This window comes from Mandrillus leucophaeus, unplaced genomic scaffold (assembly GCF_000951045.1).
Source record: "Mandrillus leucophaeus isolate KB7577 unplaced genomic scaffold, Mleu.le_1.0 Scaffold145, whole genome shotgun sequence".
In the NCBI taxonomy this organism is placed as follows: domain Eukaryota; kingdom Metazoa; phylum Chordata; class Mammalia; order Primates; family Cercopithecidae; genus Mandrillus; species Mandrillus leucophaeus.
The window spans coordinates 5,305,536-5,327,652 of NW_012101421.1; the positions used below are offsets into that span (position 1 = coordinate 5,305,536).

At 37.9% G+C, this 22,117-nt stretch overlaps 1 protein-coding gene across 3 annotated transcripts in view; it reads right to left on the reverse strand.

Moving 5' to 3' along the window:
- Positions 1-4,879: 4,879 nt before the first annotated feature.
- The window catches only part of RPRD1A (regulation of nuclear pre-mRNA domain containing 1A), an 81,631-nt gene continuing 64,393 nt past the window's right edge, over positions 4,880-22,117 (reverse strand). For 2 of the 3 annotated variants that reach the window (XM_011974435.1, XM_011974436.1), the window contains one exon: positions 4,884-8,356. In XM_011974435.1, the coding sequence (XP_011829825.1) occupies positions 8,207-8,356 (150 nt within the window). In that variant the 3' untranslated portion in view covers positions 4,884-8,206. Of the gene's footprint in view, positions 8,357-22,117 lie in introns of all 3 variants that reach the window. The other variant, XM_011974438.1, reaches the window with a different exon arrangement.

A 22,117-nucleotide genomic window follows, 5' to 3' on the forward strand; every position in this document is an offset into this window, starting at 1 on the left:
GCCCAAAACCGCGCCCGGCTAATTTTTTGTATTTTTAGTAGAGACGGGGTTTCACCGTGGTCTCGATCTCCTGACCTTGTGATCCGCCCGCCTCGGCCACCCAAAGTGCTGGGATTACAGGCGTGAGCCACCGCGCCCGGCCTAAATCCTTTCTTATGCTTCTATAATGTCTGCCACATAGTAAAGGCTCAACATATCCATTCAACAACCTTAGAAACTATGCTTGCTATATTGAATGGGTAAGAGGTGTTTATTTAGATACTCTGACTTACTAACTGGACTTCTGACAACTTAGGTCCATAAAATGCAGAAAAGCTGAGAAGAATTTTTCAATGGGTACCCTTAGGAAACCACAAAAGCCGAGACCATGTTCCTCTTACTGTTCACTATAGTTCATTTGGCACCACTTCTGAAGCTGAAAGCAACCCATCAAACTTTTCACCTAGACAGATAGCAAAGAAATGTATTTTAACTCCTGTTCCAACTCCAGTCAACTTGGTAATGGCTATCTGGAGTGCTGACTGTATTCAGGCTTCATAGAATTAGTGATGTAGGCCATAAGCAAGAGACAGAAGAATGTAAGATGAGAAGGGCATATATGGCATACACCTGTCACCCTTCTCTGAAGGGATGATGGCATGGGTTCAGACACAATGCAGATCTGCAGAGTTCTTTGATACACTATTGTCCAAAGTAAAGAGAACTGAAGGTGCTACAATTTTGAGTTTATAACTAAATTTTGTTGGCTTTTATTGATAAGTTCAGATGGTATGTATGTCTAAAGACTAAGATTATTTTTTAAATCAGAACACATCTGCAAACAATTATTGAAGTCATGTTTCAATTTTATCCTTCGGAAAACAAAAGTACACTGTGTGGATTTTTAGAAGATATAAAATACTATTTTAATTTCATTAAGTAGCATATAAAGAAGTCTGTGCATCTTTAACGTATTTAAAAAACAAATGAGATTTCTAGTACAGAATGAAGGAATTCTAAAGGGCTTACAGAAGCTATCTAAATCCACGCAATGTACTAAGTAACTTAGGTCCATAAAATGCTGCAAAGGTGAGGAAGAATTCTGCAATGGGTATTCTTAGAAAACTACAAACTCAAAGAGCACGATCCTCTTACTGTTCACTATGAATGTTCTAAGTAATATATATTATAACAAAGATGGAAGCCAAATCAGAGTCCAAAACAAAATGAAACTGAAGAATATTTTAACCAAATGATGTATAATGATGGCAATAACTTTCCGTAATAAAAGTATTTAGAATTTGTAAAATGATAGATAACAAACACTTAATATGTTCATTGTATCTAACCTCATTATAGTATTCAAAAGTTATTAACTGCCAAAAATATACGTAATGAATATTTTATTTCATATATGACTACAAGTAAGATAACAGCTGAAAATAAAATTGCTTAACTATTCCCCTGGGTTATCTAAAAAAGCAATTGTTTCACTTTATAAGAACTTATAAACTAATTTAAATATTAAAAATATACAGCTTTAAAAAAATTCATATTCTGAAAACACTTTCCTTATATTTTAAAAAATTAAGCTTTCTGTTTCTAAGTGGTATTCTTCAAAAGAGATGCCCTTAAAAAAAAAAAAAAAGATTTTTCTAACCCAAAGCTTTATGCCATACTGCAAAAACTGGTTAAAATTATATTTTAACCAATCAATAAGTTCATCACTAGCAGTTAGCTTCCTACTGGTTCCTGGAAGGAAAATTATGCTCAAGTGGAAAAAGATGGTGCTTTATGCTGCCGGTATAAAATTTTACCACAGCTATAACTGTTCTGTCCCATCAATGGATATAAAAGAAAGAAAGGAAAGAGACAGAAACTAGAAAGAAGTTGCAATCTTTCTTCATCATGCTAGCCAACACATAAAGATACTAGAAACTCAAACAGGGAGAATGCTAAGCACCGATGACATCTGCCTGTACTTGGGCACATCCAGAGCTATTAGCTATATAGGGATCCAAGGAATTGGACATGAAGCTCACCAGAGGTCCTGCAGCACTCAAACACCAGCTCGGAACGCAGAATGCAAACAGACTTTAACCTCCCGCAGTTTACCACATTCCTGCTGCAGCCTAGCAACTCAAATCACAAAACCACAACCCAGGCACCACTTCCCACCTTATGGCAGTGTAATGAAATTACACAAAAGTACCTCTAAAAGAATCAAATAGCATTGTGAGCACTCTGCTAATCTTGTACTTTTTCTATAAAAATACAAGATTTTATAACTTAAATATCAAGAGCTAGAAAAGACAATAAATACTAACACAGTATTTTGAAAAAGCCATGTTTTAATGTATGATTTAAACTTCTTAAAATTTCTCACTTATCTTGTTTTTCCATTAAGTAACATGAAATTTCCTTCACTGAACAAAGAAATATGACTTTAAAAAGATTATAAAACTGGCTTGGTGTGGTGTCTCACACCTATAATCCTAGCACTTTGGGTGGCCAAGGCAGGAGGATCACTTGAGGCCAGAGTTCGGGACCAGCCTGGTCAAAATAGGAAGACCCCAACTCTATTTAAAAAAAAAAAAAAAAAAGATGATAAAACTAACGACACAATACCTGTACAACTGAATTTTTAAAGACATATCTGAATAAACTTAATGGCTCTGGACCACAATATCATTTACATTAATTCAAAATTTCAGTTTTATACTTTTTCCATGAAGCACAGAACTCAGATATATGTATAATTCTATGGTTCACTGCAAATTCTACTTTAGTCCATGATCTATTTATCGAAGAGACATTAAAATACAGTTTCCATTTTTTTTATGTCATCCAAAAAACCTGTGGTGGTATAATCATACCAAGGGCTACTGAGTCTTTTATGGTAAGGCAGATGATGGTCAGACCCCAAAATGCATTTCTGTTTCTCTTTCACTCTCCCATCCTCAGAAGAATCATAAGAACTGTGCTAGACAGAGAAATGAAATAAGAAAATATAGAGGAATTTGCCCAGGTGGACAACGGGGTTCTTAAGTTTAAAATAAGGAAGATGAGGAGGAAGAGCATCAGGAAGAATAGCTAATACATGCGGGGTGACGGGTTGATAGGTGCACCAAACCACCATGGCACGTGTTTACCCACGTAACAATAACAAACTTGCACATCCCGCACATGTAAACTTAAAAATAAGGCAGATGAAAAGCATTTTTTTAGCTTGTCAGGAAGGCCTGCTATTACAATTGCTTTTGTTGGAGCAAAAAGTCCTTTTAAAACCTCTAAAGGTTTGCCATATGTGAGAAGAAGTCTATTTGAGGTAACATGTTGGATGCCTAGAACAGTAGTTCCCAAAACAGACCTGGAACTCAACAGTGCGTTTAGCTGACATCTTGCTTTTTAGTTTGAATACTTGGATAACATTAATTTCACTATCACATGAAATGTTATGCAAAATATAGACTTGGTGATAGTGGAACTGCAAAACAACACATCAGTGTAAGAGGCAGCATCACGTAGTGGTTAAGGAGCACCAGCCTGGAGTCAAACTTGGAGCCAGGTTTGAATCTCATCTTCACCATCTACTGGTGCAGAGTCACACAGAACTTAAATTATTTTCGTTGCCCAGATATAAAAGTGGAATAATCAGAGTATTTACCACAAAGGATAAGTGAGGTGCTTAGAACAGTTCCTGGTGCACAGTAAGTACCATATATGTGAGCTACCATTATTATCTGTTAGAAATCATACATTGCTTTGTAGGGCATGTTTCTCAAAGTGCAGTCTATGAATTACCTGCATTAGAATCATCTGGGTAGCTTGTTTAAAATGCAGATTTCTGCATCTATCCCAAATCTTCTGAAACAGAATCTATGGGTATGGGTTCCACTGTATAAAACCTACTACTGCAGAGGCAAAAAAGTGGATGGGAATGGGAAGTATCTGAATTCAGATAAAGTGACCAGATGCCACCCAGGAATAGAGAACCAGGGGTACCGGCCAGAGGACTGCATCTCCCCAACTTTTTAGATGGTAAGAATCACAGAAAATTTTCTCACTAGGTATGTATCCTTTTTGTAAGTGCTCCAACTGAGTTTATCAAAAATATGGCAAACACTGCCCTGGAGATTCTCACAGATTTCCAGTATTTTCAATTTTGCTTTAAATTCAAGGAGTGGTGAAAGGGCATAGGCTCCAGGAGGTTGAAAGTACCAATTGAATCTGTTCACTCAAAAGCACTTAATAAAGCACTACTAAGCAGTGGACCAGAAAAGAATATGTAGTCTTGTTCTTTTCCCATAAGGAACTTGCTATATAATGAATTGTAAAAACCATACTTTATTATCTTGTTACCTGGAATTTGTTTAGAGCAGTGGTTGTCAGAATGTGGTCCGTAACCCCAGTGGCATCAGCATCAAGTTGTTTGAACTGTAAACCATCAGGCCTTACCCCAGACCTACTGAATCAGAAGCTCTGGGAGTGGGGCCCAACTCTCTGTAGTTTATAAATCCTCTAGGTCAGGGCTGTCCAATCTTTTGACTTCCCTGGGCCACACTGGAAGAAGAATTGTCTTGGGCCGCACATTAAATACACTAATGATAGCTAAATGAGCTTTAAAAAAAAAATCTCTTTATGTTTTAGTTTACAAATTTGTGTTGCACCACACTCAAAGATGTCCTGGGTCACGTGCAGCCCACAGGTTGGACAAACTGGCTCTAGGTAATTCTGATGCTCGCTCAAGTTTAGGAACTACTAGCCACGTAATCTCCTCCTTCAGCAGTCTCTCGACCATAACATCAGAATTACTTCCAGTACTTTGCTTCCCTCCCAGTCCATTAATCTTTCCCCTTCCCATCCCACATCCAATGAATCAGATTCACAAAACAACCTACACATTTCAAAAAGAACATAAAACTTTATTAAGAACATCTTATACTGTCATCAGATACAGCCAAAGAAAAACAGGTAAACAAACAGGGAAAGTTCATCTTCCCATGTGCTATTGCCACCTCAAAACAGACTCCCGTGTGGATGGCTGGAACAACAGTTGGCAACAAATGCTCTGTATAAATAATTCATTAAGTAACACAATGTTTCCTTTCTATACAGAGAAGAATTGGGCTTACATTTTAAGCTTTGATATAGTGCAACAACTATGAAACAAGACTACATCTTTAGGAGCTATTTCTTCATAGAATACAAAGCAGTTTAGTAGCTTTATGTTATTTCAGATAATGTAATTTTTTTTAATGAAAAGTTCAGAAAGGACATTCTAACTTTCCCAATTAGTTCTATTTGTACTGTTGAGTTTTTTCTCTCTAAAGATTTCTCAGAATCAGTTCAGTAACTATACTTTAAAAGATGAGCTGCTCATCTATAGTGATAATTGACAACTTAGTTTTGTGATTTTGCAAATCAAGATGTCTGGGTCATCCCCACTTTTGCTGATTCTGAAAGATTTCTTATAGAAAAACCCTGATTCAGAGTGCATGTGAGAGGAGGTACCAAAATAGCTGCATCTGGACAGGGAGGTTGGCTATTGAGCACAGCTGATTCTCTGATTCCTGGTTCCCCTCTATGGTCCTTTTACTTACTGTAGTGATGGAAGGAGAGAAGGAGCACCCGGGAATCTGTTCAGATTGCCACTCCAGACAGCTCTCTGCACTGTATGTGGAGAAAAGAGTGATGGTATCCATTCAAACCATAGTAGCCCTACGGCACCATGCTTTTCTCTTGAGGGGCCAGACCAAACTGCACTCAAAGATGCATGATTTGCCTCAGGTACACAGTGGAGAAAATGCTCATGATTTACAATTTGGTATTATAATACCCCCAACTAATCCCATTTCTTGAGAAAATGAAGTCTTCCTTTTAGGAAGAACGTTTGCTGCTAAGGCTTACCATGTTAATTATCACACAGCTGAAAAGATGACTTCTAAATCAGACTGTATTGTCTGTGTTCAGTTAATAAGTTAACCAACAACTGAAGTTTGTGGAGGATTGGTCGAGGGGTGGGATTCAGGTTTTTGAGTACTATCACTTATCACAAACCTCATCAAGCTTTTTAAAAAAATAATGCATTTTTATCATAAATATTTAGAGCAGATACTGGCATTAAAATCAGTATCTAAGTCAGAAGTCTGTCTGAAATGGTGAAAATATTTCAACAAACTTCTAAAAGATTTCAAATCTTCCCAGGAGTACATAGTTTATAAATTAGTTTTAAATGGAAAAAAATATATATTTTGAATGGATAAATCACCACATTAGCAGATCATAAATAAGGTCAAGAGATTGAAAATAAGTTAACATACAAGTTTTTGCTTTCACATTAATAAAAACTTAGTATACTTTCATAACATGTACAACCAGGTTTCCTAATTGTGCAATTGTCACCTCCCCACTCGGCTGAATCTTTTTCTTCAATTCCCTACACCTAGGGACAGAGGTACACAGCACAGGCAGACATCCCAGGGTGTGAGTGTGGCTGCTGCATGCTGTGTTCTACTTAGAGCGGTGTTACAAATGTTGGTCAAGATCTATGATTAGTAACCTGTGAACCACGTTACAAGTAAAGGACATTCATGGTTAAGTGGATTCAGTTCCCAGGTGAGCTATCAGCGGTAGTGTTAGGGAATCTACTATTCTTTCTGTGAGAAAATGCACCCCAAGTCCCAAAAGTTGACTAAAAAACTTTGGAATAAGCCATGTATTATTAGTAGTGCATGGAGGGGCACTACTTATATGTGTCTCTGTTTTGGAGAGAGGTCAAATTGTTAAAAGAACTATTTGCAGAACTACTTGGCTATTAAAAATAAATGTCTGCCTTCTTCATATGTAATTCATTTTAACTACAATTTCTAATACTGAGAAAGAAACAATGAAGCCATTCAGACTAGAGAGACATAACTGGCTTGTGGGATTTTCAAGATGTTTTATTGACTACCTAATTTGAATCTACTTACAAGGAGAAAAAAAATGTCTACTATGTAAAGCAATGAATGAAAATAAACGTTTATCCTAAGTCATTATTAAGTACAAATCCACAGCTTAACAACGTGTTTTTAAAAGCAGGAGAGCATGCAACTGCTCTAACACACAGGGTTAGAAATAAAAGGTAAAAGTACATTTGTTTTGGTAACTGTAAATATACAAATATAAAATTTACCGTATCTACCCTGTAGTGTGGCACTGCTTAACTGCCAAATACAGAGTCATTCAAAAACCTTAAGGAAACATTTAAAATGTCTCAGGCTACTTTACTGAACATTAACGAATATTGTGTTCTTGAGCTATTAGAGCTAAAAATACTATTTTTTAAAGTTATATGAGTAAGGGAATAATAAAAGTATCATTATTTCATGTGTCTTTTAATCCCATAGATGGCTTTTTGTTAAAGGGATCAATTATGTTAAAAGGAACTGATTTGACAAACTGAAACCAGTTCCAGAACCAAAGTTGTCCTCTTGGTAGAATGTCAAAATTTATATTATTTCCATAGTATTTTCATTATTAATCTACTCAAATAATTACAAACAGTTTAATCAAGGGAGTCACTATTTAACATTTTTAAAATCTACACTGGCAGTTGGAATGGAACTTTTACAATGCTATTAAGGAACAGTTTTCTAGACTTTCATCTGCCCCTCAAAGTGACTTCTATGTTGAATGTTAAATTACCGACCTCTAAGGAATCAAAGGCATGTAGAGACACAGAATAGATATTTTGTCTGGGGAGAAGGGTAAAGATTATGTTGGAACATTTAGTCCCTTCTACAATCAAGTCCTAACTATACCATAATAAAGTCTCAATCAACTCCTAATTAGTTCTTCCCCTTTAGGAATTACATAGTATACAGTGATTAGATGCTGAAGAAAATAAAGAAAAACAATGGAAAATACCTGAAGAAATAGAAACAAGGGATTTCTCACAAGGCCCCAGATCAAAAAAAAAAAAAAATTTACAAAAAGATCTTTTGAAAATAATCACTATTTGTGAGCTTATTAATACACACAAGTCATCACTTTGTTCAAATCATGTTAATTTACCAATAAAATAGTAAACAAACCAACATTTTAAACAATTTTATAAATTACTCGTTGTTCCTTTTGTTAGTGTTTCTTTCTCAACAATATACAAAAATAACACTACAGGACTATCCACCTAACCTGTCTCCATCTCTTGCAAAGTCCTGGGACCTGGGAAGAGGCTGGTCCATCAATCTTCACTGTAGATGTCTCCCGCAAAGGGCAGGTGCATGTGGCTGCCAGTGACGTTGGGCAATCGAGATAAGTCTGGCAGGTTCTGGATCCGGGACCTGAGTTCTTTGCGCACCAGGGAAACTCTGGCTAGCTTGCGCTTGTACTCCTGTAACATCAAACCACTTTCATTAGCATTCAGGGATTGAAAGAACTTCCTAGCTAATAATGACCTACATCAAGTTAATGCCATATTTAAAAAGGTTATTCCAGTGTTAGTTTTCACATCAAAAGATGAGCTTTGGAAATACATAACTAGTAAACTATTATTATTAAGAAAAACCACAATCTTTAGCTGTTGCTTCACACCAGTAGAAAGAAGACTAACATTAATATGCTTAACCTCGACATATAAGATGTTCAGTTATTCTTGAGTTTGGGCAAGAAACAGTACATATTTATTTTCACAAACCTTAACTAAAATTTGGTAAGAACATCTATGAAAACTCAGTAAGAATGGCAAGAGTCTGTGGTGTCTGAAGCAGGACTGCTCCCTTCCTGTGCCCTCCCATCTAAGCAAGGAGGGTCCACTCCAGACTGCTGCAGCCAAGAATACAGGATCACTCTCCCTACAACTCCCAGCAGGAGGGCTTTATTCCCAGAAAGAGTGCCTCTCATCCTACCCCAGCTACCTGGTGCTGAAGCTAAGTCCTGAGATAGAGCAGGCAAGAGCCTGGGGAATCCCTCCTGCCCAGCCCCTACTCTTCGAAAAGAAGTTCTTTCTTATGCATGGAGGACTGAGAATACTTGGGTCCTGATAAGCCTCATCCCCAACTCATGAGGAGGTGGCTCCACAGAAGAAGAGGCAAGCCAAGACAGCCTCAGGCTGCTGCACCCCTCCCTTTCTCCAAAAGCTCAGCACCCACAGCAGGGTATCACTCAGAGAAAAGCTTCCCACTATACCCATCTCAGTTCCACGGTCCTGACTCAGAGATTTGGTCTGAAGGAAGTAGCAGGCAGTAAAATACATATGTCCATGGCAATTCACTACTACCACAGTGCATGGCACAAAGCAGGGAGATTCAGGCTCTTTCCAAATGTCACAGGTAAGTCCTGAGAGGACCATCCTAGCGAGTGCATAGATGAGGAAACACCTAAGGAAGAAACCCAGCTAGGAGTTTACTGCTACTCTTCAGGAAAGAAAGGACTAGGGCCTGAACCAAACCAACAGTAGTAAGGATAGAGCAATGTCCTTTATAAACTACATTATATGTACATAATACCTTAATTTCAAAGACTAAAACAATGTTTAGAAAGAAAAATCAGCAGGAATTGGCTGTGGTTCTGCTGTGAGGAATAATGAGGGTTCAGGCTTCAAAAGCAGGCGGATATCGGGGCCGTCATCTGAGATAGCAAAGACGGGCACAAACTCCTTTGGAGAAGGATACAGAGTTAATTTTTAAGCATGTTAAGTGTGAGTTATCCATGGGATTTCTAGTAGGCACTTGGAAATGTGATTACAGTATTCTCAGCTACAAATAAAAATTTAGGCTTTATAACTGACAAATTCTAGCTAAAACCAAGAGAAGAGTATGAGCCACTTAGGTTTATATAAATAATCTACATTTCTCAATCATTTTGCCCCTCCCTTCTCTACTCTTCTGCACGTCTACCATGAGCCAAGATTTTGTCAAACTTTATTTTTTGTGGTTTTAGTAAAAACATACATATAATGAATCTATCTGATTTTCTATCTTTTCCATCACACCACACTACCTCCCATGATTCTAATGTGTCCACCCAAAAGATGGCATGACCCTCCTCCCTCTCCTGGTTAAGAATCACAGTACACACAGGAAGCAAGAGAAGTGAGCTAATAGCAAAATGCAGAAATGTCACCAATGTTGAAAAGGATCATGAAAAGAGCAGTAAAAGAGTAGCAGATACCAGGATAGAGAAGTGAGCATGTATCTGGAAAGTTTCCAACTTTTTTCTTATGAAAATACTGGCTTGCTGAACAGATGCTTTGGATGTGGTAACTATAATCCAACCCTTCAAGAACAATACCACTCACATCCATTATCTGAATAACTCAGTAATTATCCTTAACTAAGAATATCTGCCTTTTTTTTTTTTTTTTTTTTTTTGAGATGGAGTTTCGCTTTTGTTGCCCAGGTTGGAGTGCAATGGTGCCATCTCAGCTCACCGCAACCTTCACCTCCTGGGTTCAAGTGATTCTCCTGCTTCGGCCTCCTGAGTAGCTGGGATTACAGGCATGTGTCACCACGCCCAGCTAAGTTTTTTGTATTTTTAGTAGAGACGGAGTTTCTCCATATTGGTCAGGCTGGTCTCGAATTCCCAACCTCAGGAGATCCACCTGCCTCGGTCTCCCAAAGTGCTGGGATTACAGGCGTGAGCCACTGCGCCCGGCCTGCTCTCCAAGATCTTATAAAAGAATACAATAACAAATTCATTGTAATTTGATATTTGAAAAAGGTTCACCTACAGCATTTCATATTTGAAGTTTCCCACTTAAGTGTGGGCTGTGCGTGATGACTGACTTCCGAAGAGTACAGTATAAAAAGGAGGGAAAAAAGATCAACTTCACAGAGGAGAAAAATGACAATACCTAAGCCATGTGATAAAGGCCCTATCAACACTATCACTCAGGTTGACAGTATTTCCTTTGACATGAGACGAAAATGGCATTCTCCTTCTACGGTCTTCCTCCCTGAAACATATGACTCCACTTTAGCTGTGAGAAAAACATCAGAAAATCCCAACTGAGGGACATGACCAGTAGCGCTGAAAACTATCAAGGTCATCAAAGACAAGGAAAGCCAGAGGAACTGTCACACCCAAGAGAAGCAGAACAACCAAATCTAATGTGATATTCTGGATGGGATCCTGGAACAGAAAAAAGGACATTAGGTAAAAATTAAGAAAATCTGAATAAAGTATGGCCTTTAGTCAATAATGTATCAATATTGGTTCACTACTTACGACAAATGTATCATACTAATCTAAGATGTTACAATAGGGGAAACTGGAAGTGAAGTGTATGAGAATTTTCTATACTCTCTTCATAGTTTTTTGGTAAACCTAAAATTATTCTAAAATTAAAACTTAAAAAAAAAAGTCTGATGGACAAATTAAACATTTTCCCAGATTATCAAAGCTGTTTTGCATAATTCTTAATCTTCACGAAAATGTTAAAACACAGGCATCACTATTTCTGTTCCATAGATAAGAAAACTGAGGCTTTGAAAACTGAAGATAACACGCTGGTTTCCCTTCAGGTAATACAAATCTTCCAACTTTTACTAAAAACTGAACATAAACTGCTCAAGGTTCATTAACACCAGGCACCATGTAACATAATTGATTTTGATACATCAAAATTGATGAATAAATTAATAGAGCTTAGTTATTTCTGGTCAAATGATACAACATTTGCTATTCAAAAAGATACAACCAAAAACATTTTGAGATGTTTTGCAGAGTAGCAGTTGTATTATCCACTGTGATGCAACTTGGTTAAAAATACTGGCCAGGCACCCTGGATCACACCTGTAATCCCAGCATTCTGGGAGGTCGAGGTGGGTGGATGCTTGAGCTCACGAGTTTGAGACCAGCCTGGGCAATACGGTGAAACTTCTTGTCTCTACAAAAAGTACAAAACTTATCCAGACATGGGTGACATGCACCTGTAGTCCCAGCTACACAGGAGGCTAAAGTGGGAGTCACCTGAGCCCAGGAGGTCGAGGCTGCAATAAGCCATGATTGTGCCACTGCACTCCAGCCTAGGCAATACAGTGAGACCCTGTCTCAAAAAATAAAATAAAAAAAAAAATAAAATAAAATAGAAAGAAATATCTGTATTTAAGATTACAAATAATGTATGGCCACTACAGCAAATATATTAGTTATTTTAAACTATATAGAATTTTTATGATATTAAGCCCAATATGAACAAAATTCCCTTAAAGTCAAATACAGTAAAAATTCCTATTTAGAATCTTTTGTTCAAGATTTTCCTCCTTTACCTGTCCAGGATTCCAATTTCTTTCCATATTTCCAAGTGCCAGCTGAAACTCTACATTGAACCTTCCCTAATGCCTTTTCTCATATCTAAACTTTCACTATTTTCTGACCATGTAACAATGTATTGCTTTAACATCCTATTGACCATTCACATATCACATATATAGAAAACACTTTTTTAAAAAAACTGATGAATGAAATGTCAAAAAAGAGGGAAAAAATTCTATCATTTGAATGGTTAAACCTCTTTCACACACATGTATATACATATGTCTCTCTTAAGAAATGCAACATTCATAAGCAAAACATTCAATATCCAACATTCATAAGCAATTTATTTATATTGACTTAGCTACATGCCTTTAAAAATTATTTTTGGAAAGCAGAGAATGTAAATAAAAGGAATGTAACTGAGTATCTATTCTACTACAAATAAGATCAGCAAAGAAAACCAACTTTGCATGTTTTTCCTCTACTACAAATTTTGCTCTTCTTTCCATCTTACCCATCTTTAGTCAAAAGCTACTTGAAGTTTTTAAATTGGGGCACAACATAAAACTCGTTACTAAGAAGATACTTCAGTTAGTATATATGTGTATCCATCCATGTAACCAACACCTAGATCAAGATACAGGCTTTTTCAGAACCCCAGAAATTTTCCTCATACCACCTCTTCCAACTTTTAATCACTATTTTCCAAACTTCAATTAGTTAACTACCACCCTTCATAATGTTCTTTACCACGACTCACTTACACTATTTACATAATATTTAAATCAACTCATTTTTTAACATCTTCATTCTAAGAAATAATATCCATGCAATCACAGGTTTGTTGTGCTCATTTTGGTTTTGACTCACACATCAAAATAAACGTAACTAGGGCCAGGTGCGGTGGCTCACGCCTGTAACCCTAGCACTTTGGGAGGCCGAGGCAGGCGGATCACCTGAAGTCACAAGTTCAAGATCAGCCTGGCCAACATGGTGAAACCCCGTCTCTACTAAAAATACAAAAATTAGCTGGGTGTGGTGGTGGGCACCTGTAATCCCAGCTACTTGGGAGGCTGAGGCAGAAGAATCACTTGAACCTGGGAGATGGAGGTTGCAGTGAGCCGAGATTACACCGTTGCACTTAAGCATGGGCGACAAGAGCAAAACTGTTTCAAAAAATTAAAAAAAAGTAACTATTAAAATAAATGTTATCAGGTGGCACCATGGCATGGGTGCATTTGGGAACCAATGCTTTACCTCATTCTTTTTACTCTGTTGACCTAAGCCACTTTACTTCCCCTGTTTTCCTCATTCAACAAGGCCCACCTTTCTGTCCTTAATTTACCCTTTACTTGCCACCAGTGTCATCACTACCACCCTAAAGTTTGTTATCACTTCAGTCATGAGCAACCCTCATGTCAGTTTCTGCAGTTCCAGCTTCATACCAAGGCTCAATTCCACTGATCATATCCAAGCCCCTCCACTCTTCAAAATTTTGCCCACCGGTCATAAGCCAGGCAAATTTTCACTTTGCCTAAAACTTTTCCACTATTGTTACCATCCTTACTCTAGGCTCCTAGCTGAAACTATGTCTGTACTGTTTGGTTGTTAATACGTGTAAGCCTCTGTCTTGTCTTTCCAAGGGCAGAAGCCTTCTTTACACTGCTATACTTCAGCACTAGTGAAGTAGGAGGTGTGATTTGCCTTGTGTGCACTGCAAGTGGGCTACAGCTTCTTGAAATCTGAACCACCATTACAGATTTCTTTACAGTTAGGATCCAAATTTTATATATTGTTCAAGACCTACATTAAGACTAAACACTGCCAGAGAATCTTTTCTGACTCTGGCCTCAAGCTAACTTCCTAAGATATGCTACTACATGAGTTATTTCTGAATTAGTACTGGATTGTTTTCTAATTTCATACCCATAATTAGGAGAAAACACACTTTCTATGTATCGACATTACTTGCAGTGTCCAGCAGGGGACTGAGTATTAACCAGTACGCCCCAGTCAACACTCCATGAAGTCAGAAGATCTGGATGGAGTACTGTTTCCTCAATCTACTATCTATGTAACCCTGGCCAAGGACTCCCAAAGATTATCTAAGTAAGTATCAGATGTCTCCTTCATAAAATAAGGGTACTATTTTACAGTGCTGTGTGGCCAAACTGATGTGGAAATTTTCAAATTAGGAAATGCTATATAATTGTAGTTATCATTCTGAGATGATATCAGAATCACCTTGCAGTTAAGAACATCTAAGCGAATAAATTTCCTGAAATTTGTAATTCTTGTTCATTTTAGGACTGACCCAGATAGCTGTTCTAAACTTCTAGTTGCTTTAAATATATATTATTTCTGAAATTAAAATATTTACATTGCTACCTTTTTCTTGCAGATGCTGCTAATAATTCTGCTTTTATCTTTCCTACATAATTGTAACAAAAAAAAAAAAGAGAGAGAGAGAGAATTTCAACTACATCCATACGGGTATTTTTAGTAGTCAATTAAAGGCTTTGGTCAATTCTAAGCATCATACTTACTGTATTGCAGACCTATGGCTTCCTACCCATTTCTTGATAAAAACAGCAGAATTTGTAGAGAAAACAGGTACAAAGTTTGTTTTCTCTGGTGATCTCATTTATCTTTAGTATAATGTCCTTTGCCTCTTTTAAGAAGTTAACATACAAGTCTTTCTTAAGCCACTGCTTTCAATAGAACTATTAAGAAGCTTCAGTTCTCATTTTTAGGAGCCATCACCATTTACTTTTACTTCGTTTAGCATGTCCTGGAATTGGGCCTCTTTTCCAGATTAGAGGGAAAAACTAACTGAAGTATTAATCAAGATATAACACGCACACATCCATTTTCTTTTTTAATAAGGCCAAGAAATTCCATGACGCCAGGGAGTTTCTGAAACTGCAGACTAGTCAAGTCTGTTACCATCCCCGGGGGCAGAGTGCAACGGAGATAAAGATCTCAGTGGCTTGCCCTTACCTTCTGGGAAACAAATGCTCAAATTCAGCTTGGTCTCTAATCCTGGAATTGACAATTTTAAAAATATACCACTCCAATGTATCAAATCCTTTCTCATTTCTTTTTACAAGTTATCCTATACATCTCAGATGGAGCAGTCATTTTTTTCCCCTTGACTGCAGAAGTTTTACTTTAGTGTAAGTATCACCCAATGAACTGTCTCACTTCCTTTAGTTCATTTCATTCTCTTAAGAAATCTACTACTGCGAAGTTTCATTAATCTTCCAGATTGTTAACAAGCATGTGGAAAAAGATATTTATCAGGTTTTCAGCAAGGAATCCAATGCCTGACTGTCAACTGGGTTTTGAAAAACCGGTAATGTTAAATTATTAGGGTAGATGTTACAAATAAACTTTATATATTCCAAGATTTCATATACCACACTGTGACCCTAACCAAATAGCTACTACACTTTTCATCTTACTACATGCCAAACATTGTTCAAAGTGCTCCATTTAACCTTCACAGATAGAGATTATTACTAACCATGTATTACAGATGATGAAACTAAATCACATTTAATCACTGATTAAGAAACTTCACCCAAAGTCAACAGACAGGGGCCAAAGGGGGCTCCAACTTTAGATAATGTCTTCAGAGTCCTCATGCTTAACCATTATGCTAACCTCTCTCTCGTATCCTGGAATTATTTTGGGGGTGGGCATTCTGAAGATGTTATCCAAACAAAAGCTCAACTAAGGGATCAGCACAGTGACAGGAGAACTAGTTATGTTCCTAAAACTCAAAATCCAACAAGGAAACACTGTGACTTGTATCAGGTAGTCTACTTCTGTCCTTAAAACATCTCTGACATTCCTAGCAGTGAAGCAGAGTTGTCATTTTCCCATGAATAACAGCATATGGGCCCCACAATAAATTTTCTTAAACAAGAGTAATAGCAGCAACATAAAGACACTAGGGAAAAGGCAGCAAGGGGCTAGTTGAACCAGAAAAGGTGCCCAGTGTCAGGAAAGCTGAACCTCCTAATGTTTTGACCTTGAGGGTGGAAGGATGGAGCAGAGAGAGTAAGCCAGGAGCTGATAAGCAGCATTTAACTTTGGTTATTTCTGTTAAGAAATTTCAAATCAAGCAGAGAGAAAGAATTTAAAGAAATGACCCTCCATAATCAGTCTTTCTACATGTACTCATATTCAAATGAGGAAGTTAATACTGTTACCTTTGTTTTCTAAGTAACGTTTTAGCCTCACTCAGTACATATATTAGTTAATAAAGAATCCCATTTCTCAGGGTCATAAATGTCATCTAATCTGGTGTTTCCCAAATTGGGTGTTCCATGAAACATCATTCCATAAGGTTTTAACAAGTAGGCCAAAAGTCAGAGATTCTGTGCTTATGTTTGTAAGCAAAACTAGGGTTCTTTGCTACAGGCCTGCTCTGATCCTCAGTATCTGAGAAGAGTGAAGTTCCAAGAGTACAATCCGGTTTGCAACATTCCTCAAAATCACTGAAATACATTTCTGCTGAACACTTACTACCATCTTACAGAGCTAACAGCTTATGTACCGAATACAGTTAGGCAAACATTGAACCCAGCATTTCTCGTCCTTGTTATTCAACCTCTTTTTGACCACCCCCAGCAGCAGCAAACTCACTAGTTTGTCTTTCACTTTTGAAGAATAATTTCATTGGGTATATAATTCTAAGTTGGTGAGTTTTTTCTTTCAACACTTATCATCTATCTTCTTGCTTGCATGGTTCTGCTGAGAAGGCCGTAATTTCTTTGTTATGCTACAGGTAAGGTAAGGTAAGGTGATTCCCCCTCTGGCTTCTTTCAAGGTTTTACTTTGGTTTGCTGCACTTTGAATATGGCATGCCTAAGTAGAGATTGTAGGCATTTTGGTATCCTGCTTGGTGTTAGAGCTCTGAGTTTCCTGGATCGGTGGTTGGGTGTCTGTCACTAATTTTTAAAATTCTTGGCTATTTTTACTTCAAATATTTATTCAGCTTCATTCTCCTGCTTTCTAGTATTCCAAGCCCATGTGCATTATACCTTTCCAAATGGTCCCACAATTCTTGGCTGTTCTGTTTATTTGTGGGGACTTCTTTTCCATTCTGTTTTCACTTTGCATTTCAGTTTGAGAAGTTTCTATAGACCTAGTCTTCAAGTTCACCACTTCCTTCCTTGGCAGTGTCCAGTCTGCTGAACTGCCCATCAAAGACACTTTTTTTTTTTCCCCCCCAGTCTCACTCTGTCACCCAGGCTGGAGTGCAGAGGCACAATCACAGCACATTGCAGCCTTCACCTCTTGGGCTCAAGTGGTCCTCCCACCTAAGCTTCCCAAAGTGTTGGTTATTTTTTCCCCCTAGCATTTGCTTTGGATTTTTTCTGGGCATTTCCACCTCTGTACTTATATTACCCACCTGTTCTTGCATTGTATCTACTTTTTCTGTTACACCCCTTTACATTTCAATTATTTTAAATTGTTGGTCTGATCATTTCAAAATTTGTGCCATATGTAAGTCTGGTTCTGATACTTGTTTTCTCTCTTCAGACTGTTTCTTGACTTTTAGCAGGCCTTGTAATTTTTTATTGAAACCTGAACATCAGGTAACAGTGAGGTAAATAGGTCAATAGTGTTATTAATCTAGCTAGGAGTTAGACTGTGCGTAAGATCTGCTATAGAGGTAGATGCCAGAGACTAAAACTCACAACTTCATTAAATAGCCCTTATACATTAGGAAGTTTTAAATGGCAGAGTGGTCTTGCTTGTCACCTGTAACACATCCACTTGTCCTAGTTCTGCTAGTAAACCCAAATCCTCTTTTCTGATAGCTTTCAAAGGGTCTGAAGATAGGTATTCACATAATTTATATCCCTCCCCAGCTCTGATCTCCCCAGTTCCCTCAACCATTCTCCAAGGAACCTTAGTTCCATTTCCCTTTGTTCTTGTCTCTGCCTCTGGATACACTGTAGCAAGTTAATTCATTTTGGTAATATGGAATCCAGAGTTGAAGGTAGAAACCCTGCTGTGGTTTAACCAGCATCTGATGAAACAGAAGCTATCTTCCACATTCTGATCACTTAGTTTATTAGCGTAGCTTAACACTAAACAAGCTGCATCACCATGCTAATAGCTATACTTGTTCAGTGCTTTCTCCCATTAAGTGATGCCAAGCCAGGTCCAGACAATACTGATGCAAATTAACTTTGGAAAATCAAAATAAGGGAATTTATACTAGAAATGTTTAGACAAAGAAAGGTATAAAGAAAGAAATGCAGTGTTTCACAGTGATCTCCATTCAATTTGCACTGGTTATAGACGAATGGTCTAACCTGTCAAGAACATTACTTGACAGAAAGGTACCTTAACCATGGTTTAAGTGAATTAGCTACTGATGGGTGAGTTTCAGAAGCAGAAGTTCTAAGTAAATTCGTGTGCATATGTGCATTTTTCAAAGCTGTTGGCAACTCAAAAAGTTAAAACTTCCATATTCTGCTTTTTGATATAAGTGCTTTAAGAGGTTTGTATTTTAAACTTCTTCAGTGCAATGATATCAAAATATCAAAGTCTAAAGGTTCTTTTGTTTGGTTGGTTTCTTTAGAAAAGGTCTCACTCTGTTGCCCAGGCTGGAGTGCCGCAGCACAATCACAGCTCACTGCAGTCTCGACCTCCTGGGCTCCAGTGATCCTCCCACCTTTGCCTCTCAAGTAGCTATAACTACAGGTGCACACCACCAAACTTGGGGAGGGAGAGGGAGACAGACAGACAGACACAGAATTTTTCTTTTTTTCTTTTTTTTGGTAGAGACTGGGTTTCACCATGTTGCGTAGGCTGGTCTTGAACTCCTGGGCTCAAGTGATCCACCCAAAGTGCTGGGATTACAGGCATGAGCCACCACACCCAGACAAATTCTAGCTCTAACATGAATCTTACTTCAAAAGCTAGGAGGGGTTAAATACATTTAGAAGGTATTGTTACCAATGATAGCATTCCACCAATAAATCACAATGGCACACTGACAGACCTCCAATCTTACTTTCTTTTTTCCAAGATGGGTTCTCACTCTGTCACCCTGGCTGAAATGCAGTGGTACAGTATCAGCTTCCAACAACCTCTGCCTCCTGCGCTCAAATGATCCTCCTGCCTCTGCCTCCCGAGTAGCTAGGACTACAGGTGCACACCACCATACCCAACTAATTTTTTTATTTCTTGTAGAGACAAGGTCTTGCTATGTTGCCCAGGCTGGTTTTGAACTCCTGGTTTCAAGCAATCCTCCCACCTCGGCTTCCCAAAGTGCTGGGATTACAGGCATGAGTTGGCGCCCAGACTCAATATTCTTTTCAGTAATCCACTGCCTGATTTGTTATGTAGGCCTAGTTCTTTCAATAAATCCAACAAGAATAACTTATTTATCCCCATGTGGATAAACAGACCTTTAAAAAGTTCCACTCTTATTTGAAATGAAAGAAACAAGAGATACCAGTCTGGCCAATATGGGGAAACTCTGTCTCTACTAAAAATACAGAAATTAGCTGGGTGTGGTGGTGTGCACCTATAATCCCAGCTACTGAGGAGGCTGAGGCAGGAGAATCACTTGAACCTGGGAGACAGAGGTTGCAGTGAGCCAAAATCCTGCCATTGCACTTCAGCCTGGGCAACAGATCGAGACTCTAACTCAACTCAAAAAAAGAAAAGAAATAAAATAAATTTAAAAAATAAAAGACAATATAAATATGGCTACCTATGTTAAGTTGAAGAAACTCACTTTCACAAAGACTTTTTAAAAAATACAACCACATATTTGCAACTATTTAAAACAAAAAAACAGTGAAACAAAATATATGAAAATTTTAATAATGGTTTTCAGTGACTGCTGTAAATTTGTGGGCGGTTTTTCTATTTTTCAGTATTTTCCAAATTTTCTCTAATAATTATGTATTGCTTTCATGAAGGGAAAATTCTTAGCAAAAAGAGGCAAGGAAAGAAAATTTTAAACTCTGTATGTCACTTTCGGAAGTTGAATTAAAGTACTCAGAAGTATTCAACCATGAGACAGAAATACAGAAAAAGTTAAAGGCACTGAATTTTAGAGCTAGGTCTTATAAATCATTAAGTTCAAAATCCACAGCATGAAAATGAAGAATGCCTTGATAGTATACAATTTATTCAAGTTCATAGAGTCACTTCTAGAACCCATAACTCTCAATTCCCAGTTCATGATTTTACTCCATGTATCACTCACTGGAGACTAACCAAGATAGACAGCCAAGCAGGAATTAACTTTGTACACACAGCATGGCTACAACTGTGTTTTTGTTGTTGTTTTTACAACTAGGTTTACAATGACATTTTTAATCATGATTTTTTTGTAAAAAAAAAAAAGACTAAAGAAAATATATCAAAATGTGACCGGAGCTGTTTGAATGGTTTTAATGTATTTTTTCAAATTTCCCTTAAAGACAGCATGTTAATACCTCTGTGCCTCACTGTTTTCATTTATAAAATAGGTAAGATTAGAATCTACCTATGACACAGTATTAATGAAAATAGAAAAAGTACTTAGAACAGTGTCTTGGCACAGAGCTAATGCTAAGTATTATGTTATGATTAAATTTTAGAGTATTCTCTCACATACAAGGGAGTTTAAGTGCCACGGCAGGGTTTCATTTTTTGGAGACAGGTCAGACAATCTGGAGTGCAGTGGCATCAACATGACTCACTGCACCCCTGACCTCCCAGGCTCAAGCAATCCTCCCACCTCAGCCTCCCAAGTAGCTGGGATTACAGGCATGTGCCGCCATGCCTAGCTAATTTTTTAAAAATGTTATGTAGAGACAGGGTCTCGCTATGTTGCCAGGGCTGGTCTCAAACTCCTGGGCTCAAGCTATCCTCCCACTTCAGCCTCCCAAAGTCTTGGCATTACAGGCGTGAGTCACCATGCCTGGCCATAGCAAGGTTTCAGTTAGGTATAGACCGGCAATTTTTCACCCCCGTAGTGTACAGAAATGTTTTATGTAGTATTGGAGATTTAATTTGAGAGGCTTAAGAATTCTGAGAATCTTGAAACTAATAAGCTATTGGAGGCTTCAAGGGCAGCATCACCTGATAAAAAGCGAGCCCCCCCCATCCCCCAGCCCAATTATGCCTATAAATCCTCAAATGGAGGGAAATGGTGCTTGATGATTAGCCAGAAAGGGGTAAAAATGCCGGAATACAGACAAAATAAAATCTAGCAGGCTAAGCCCAACCTAACAATCCTAGAACCTGACAATCCTAGAACTCCCAGCTCACTAGCAGGTGACACCTAGATGCTCCCCTCCTTCCCACAGATGATACATTCTAAGACAGAGAGTTGAGGGAAAAGGGTCATCTGGCCTATATGACACCTGCTTCTGCATGGGGACACAACATTCTGGCAGGCATGAATAAAGCTGTATTATGTGTTCCTGTCTTCTTTCCTCTTCCCAGTTTTCCTTCTGTCCTTTTTTCTCTTCTTTACTTTCCGATTTTGTCCCCTTGCCATCCTGTGGTTTACTGTCAAAGGAAACTCTTAACACTTTCATCATTTACAAGTGTACTGTGAAATTTCCAGTAGTTCTGAATTATCTACAAGAGATCTCCAACTTTCACACAAAGTCCACTTTATTATACAATACACTGTTAATCCTGAATGGCTTTTTTGAAGCAAAATTCAGGCTTTCACATATCAACTAATAAGCAGGTCAGAACTATCCCATGATGATGTTAGTCAGCATTTCAGTTTTGTACAAAAGGGTCTGCAATGTGGGTGATACTTGTGATAAGAAACAAGGATAGGTATTAGACACACTGAGTGGCAAATATTCAGGTAGCTCACGTTATGTTCAATACTAAAGGAAAAGAATAAGAGAAT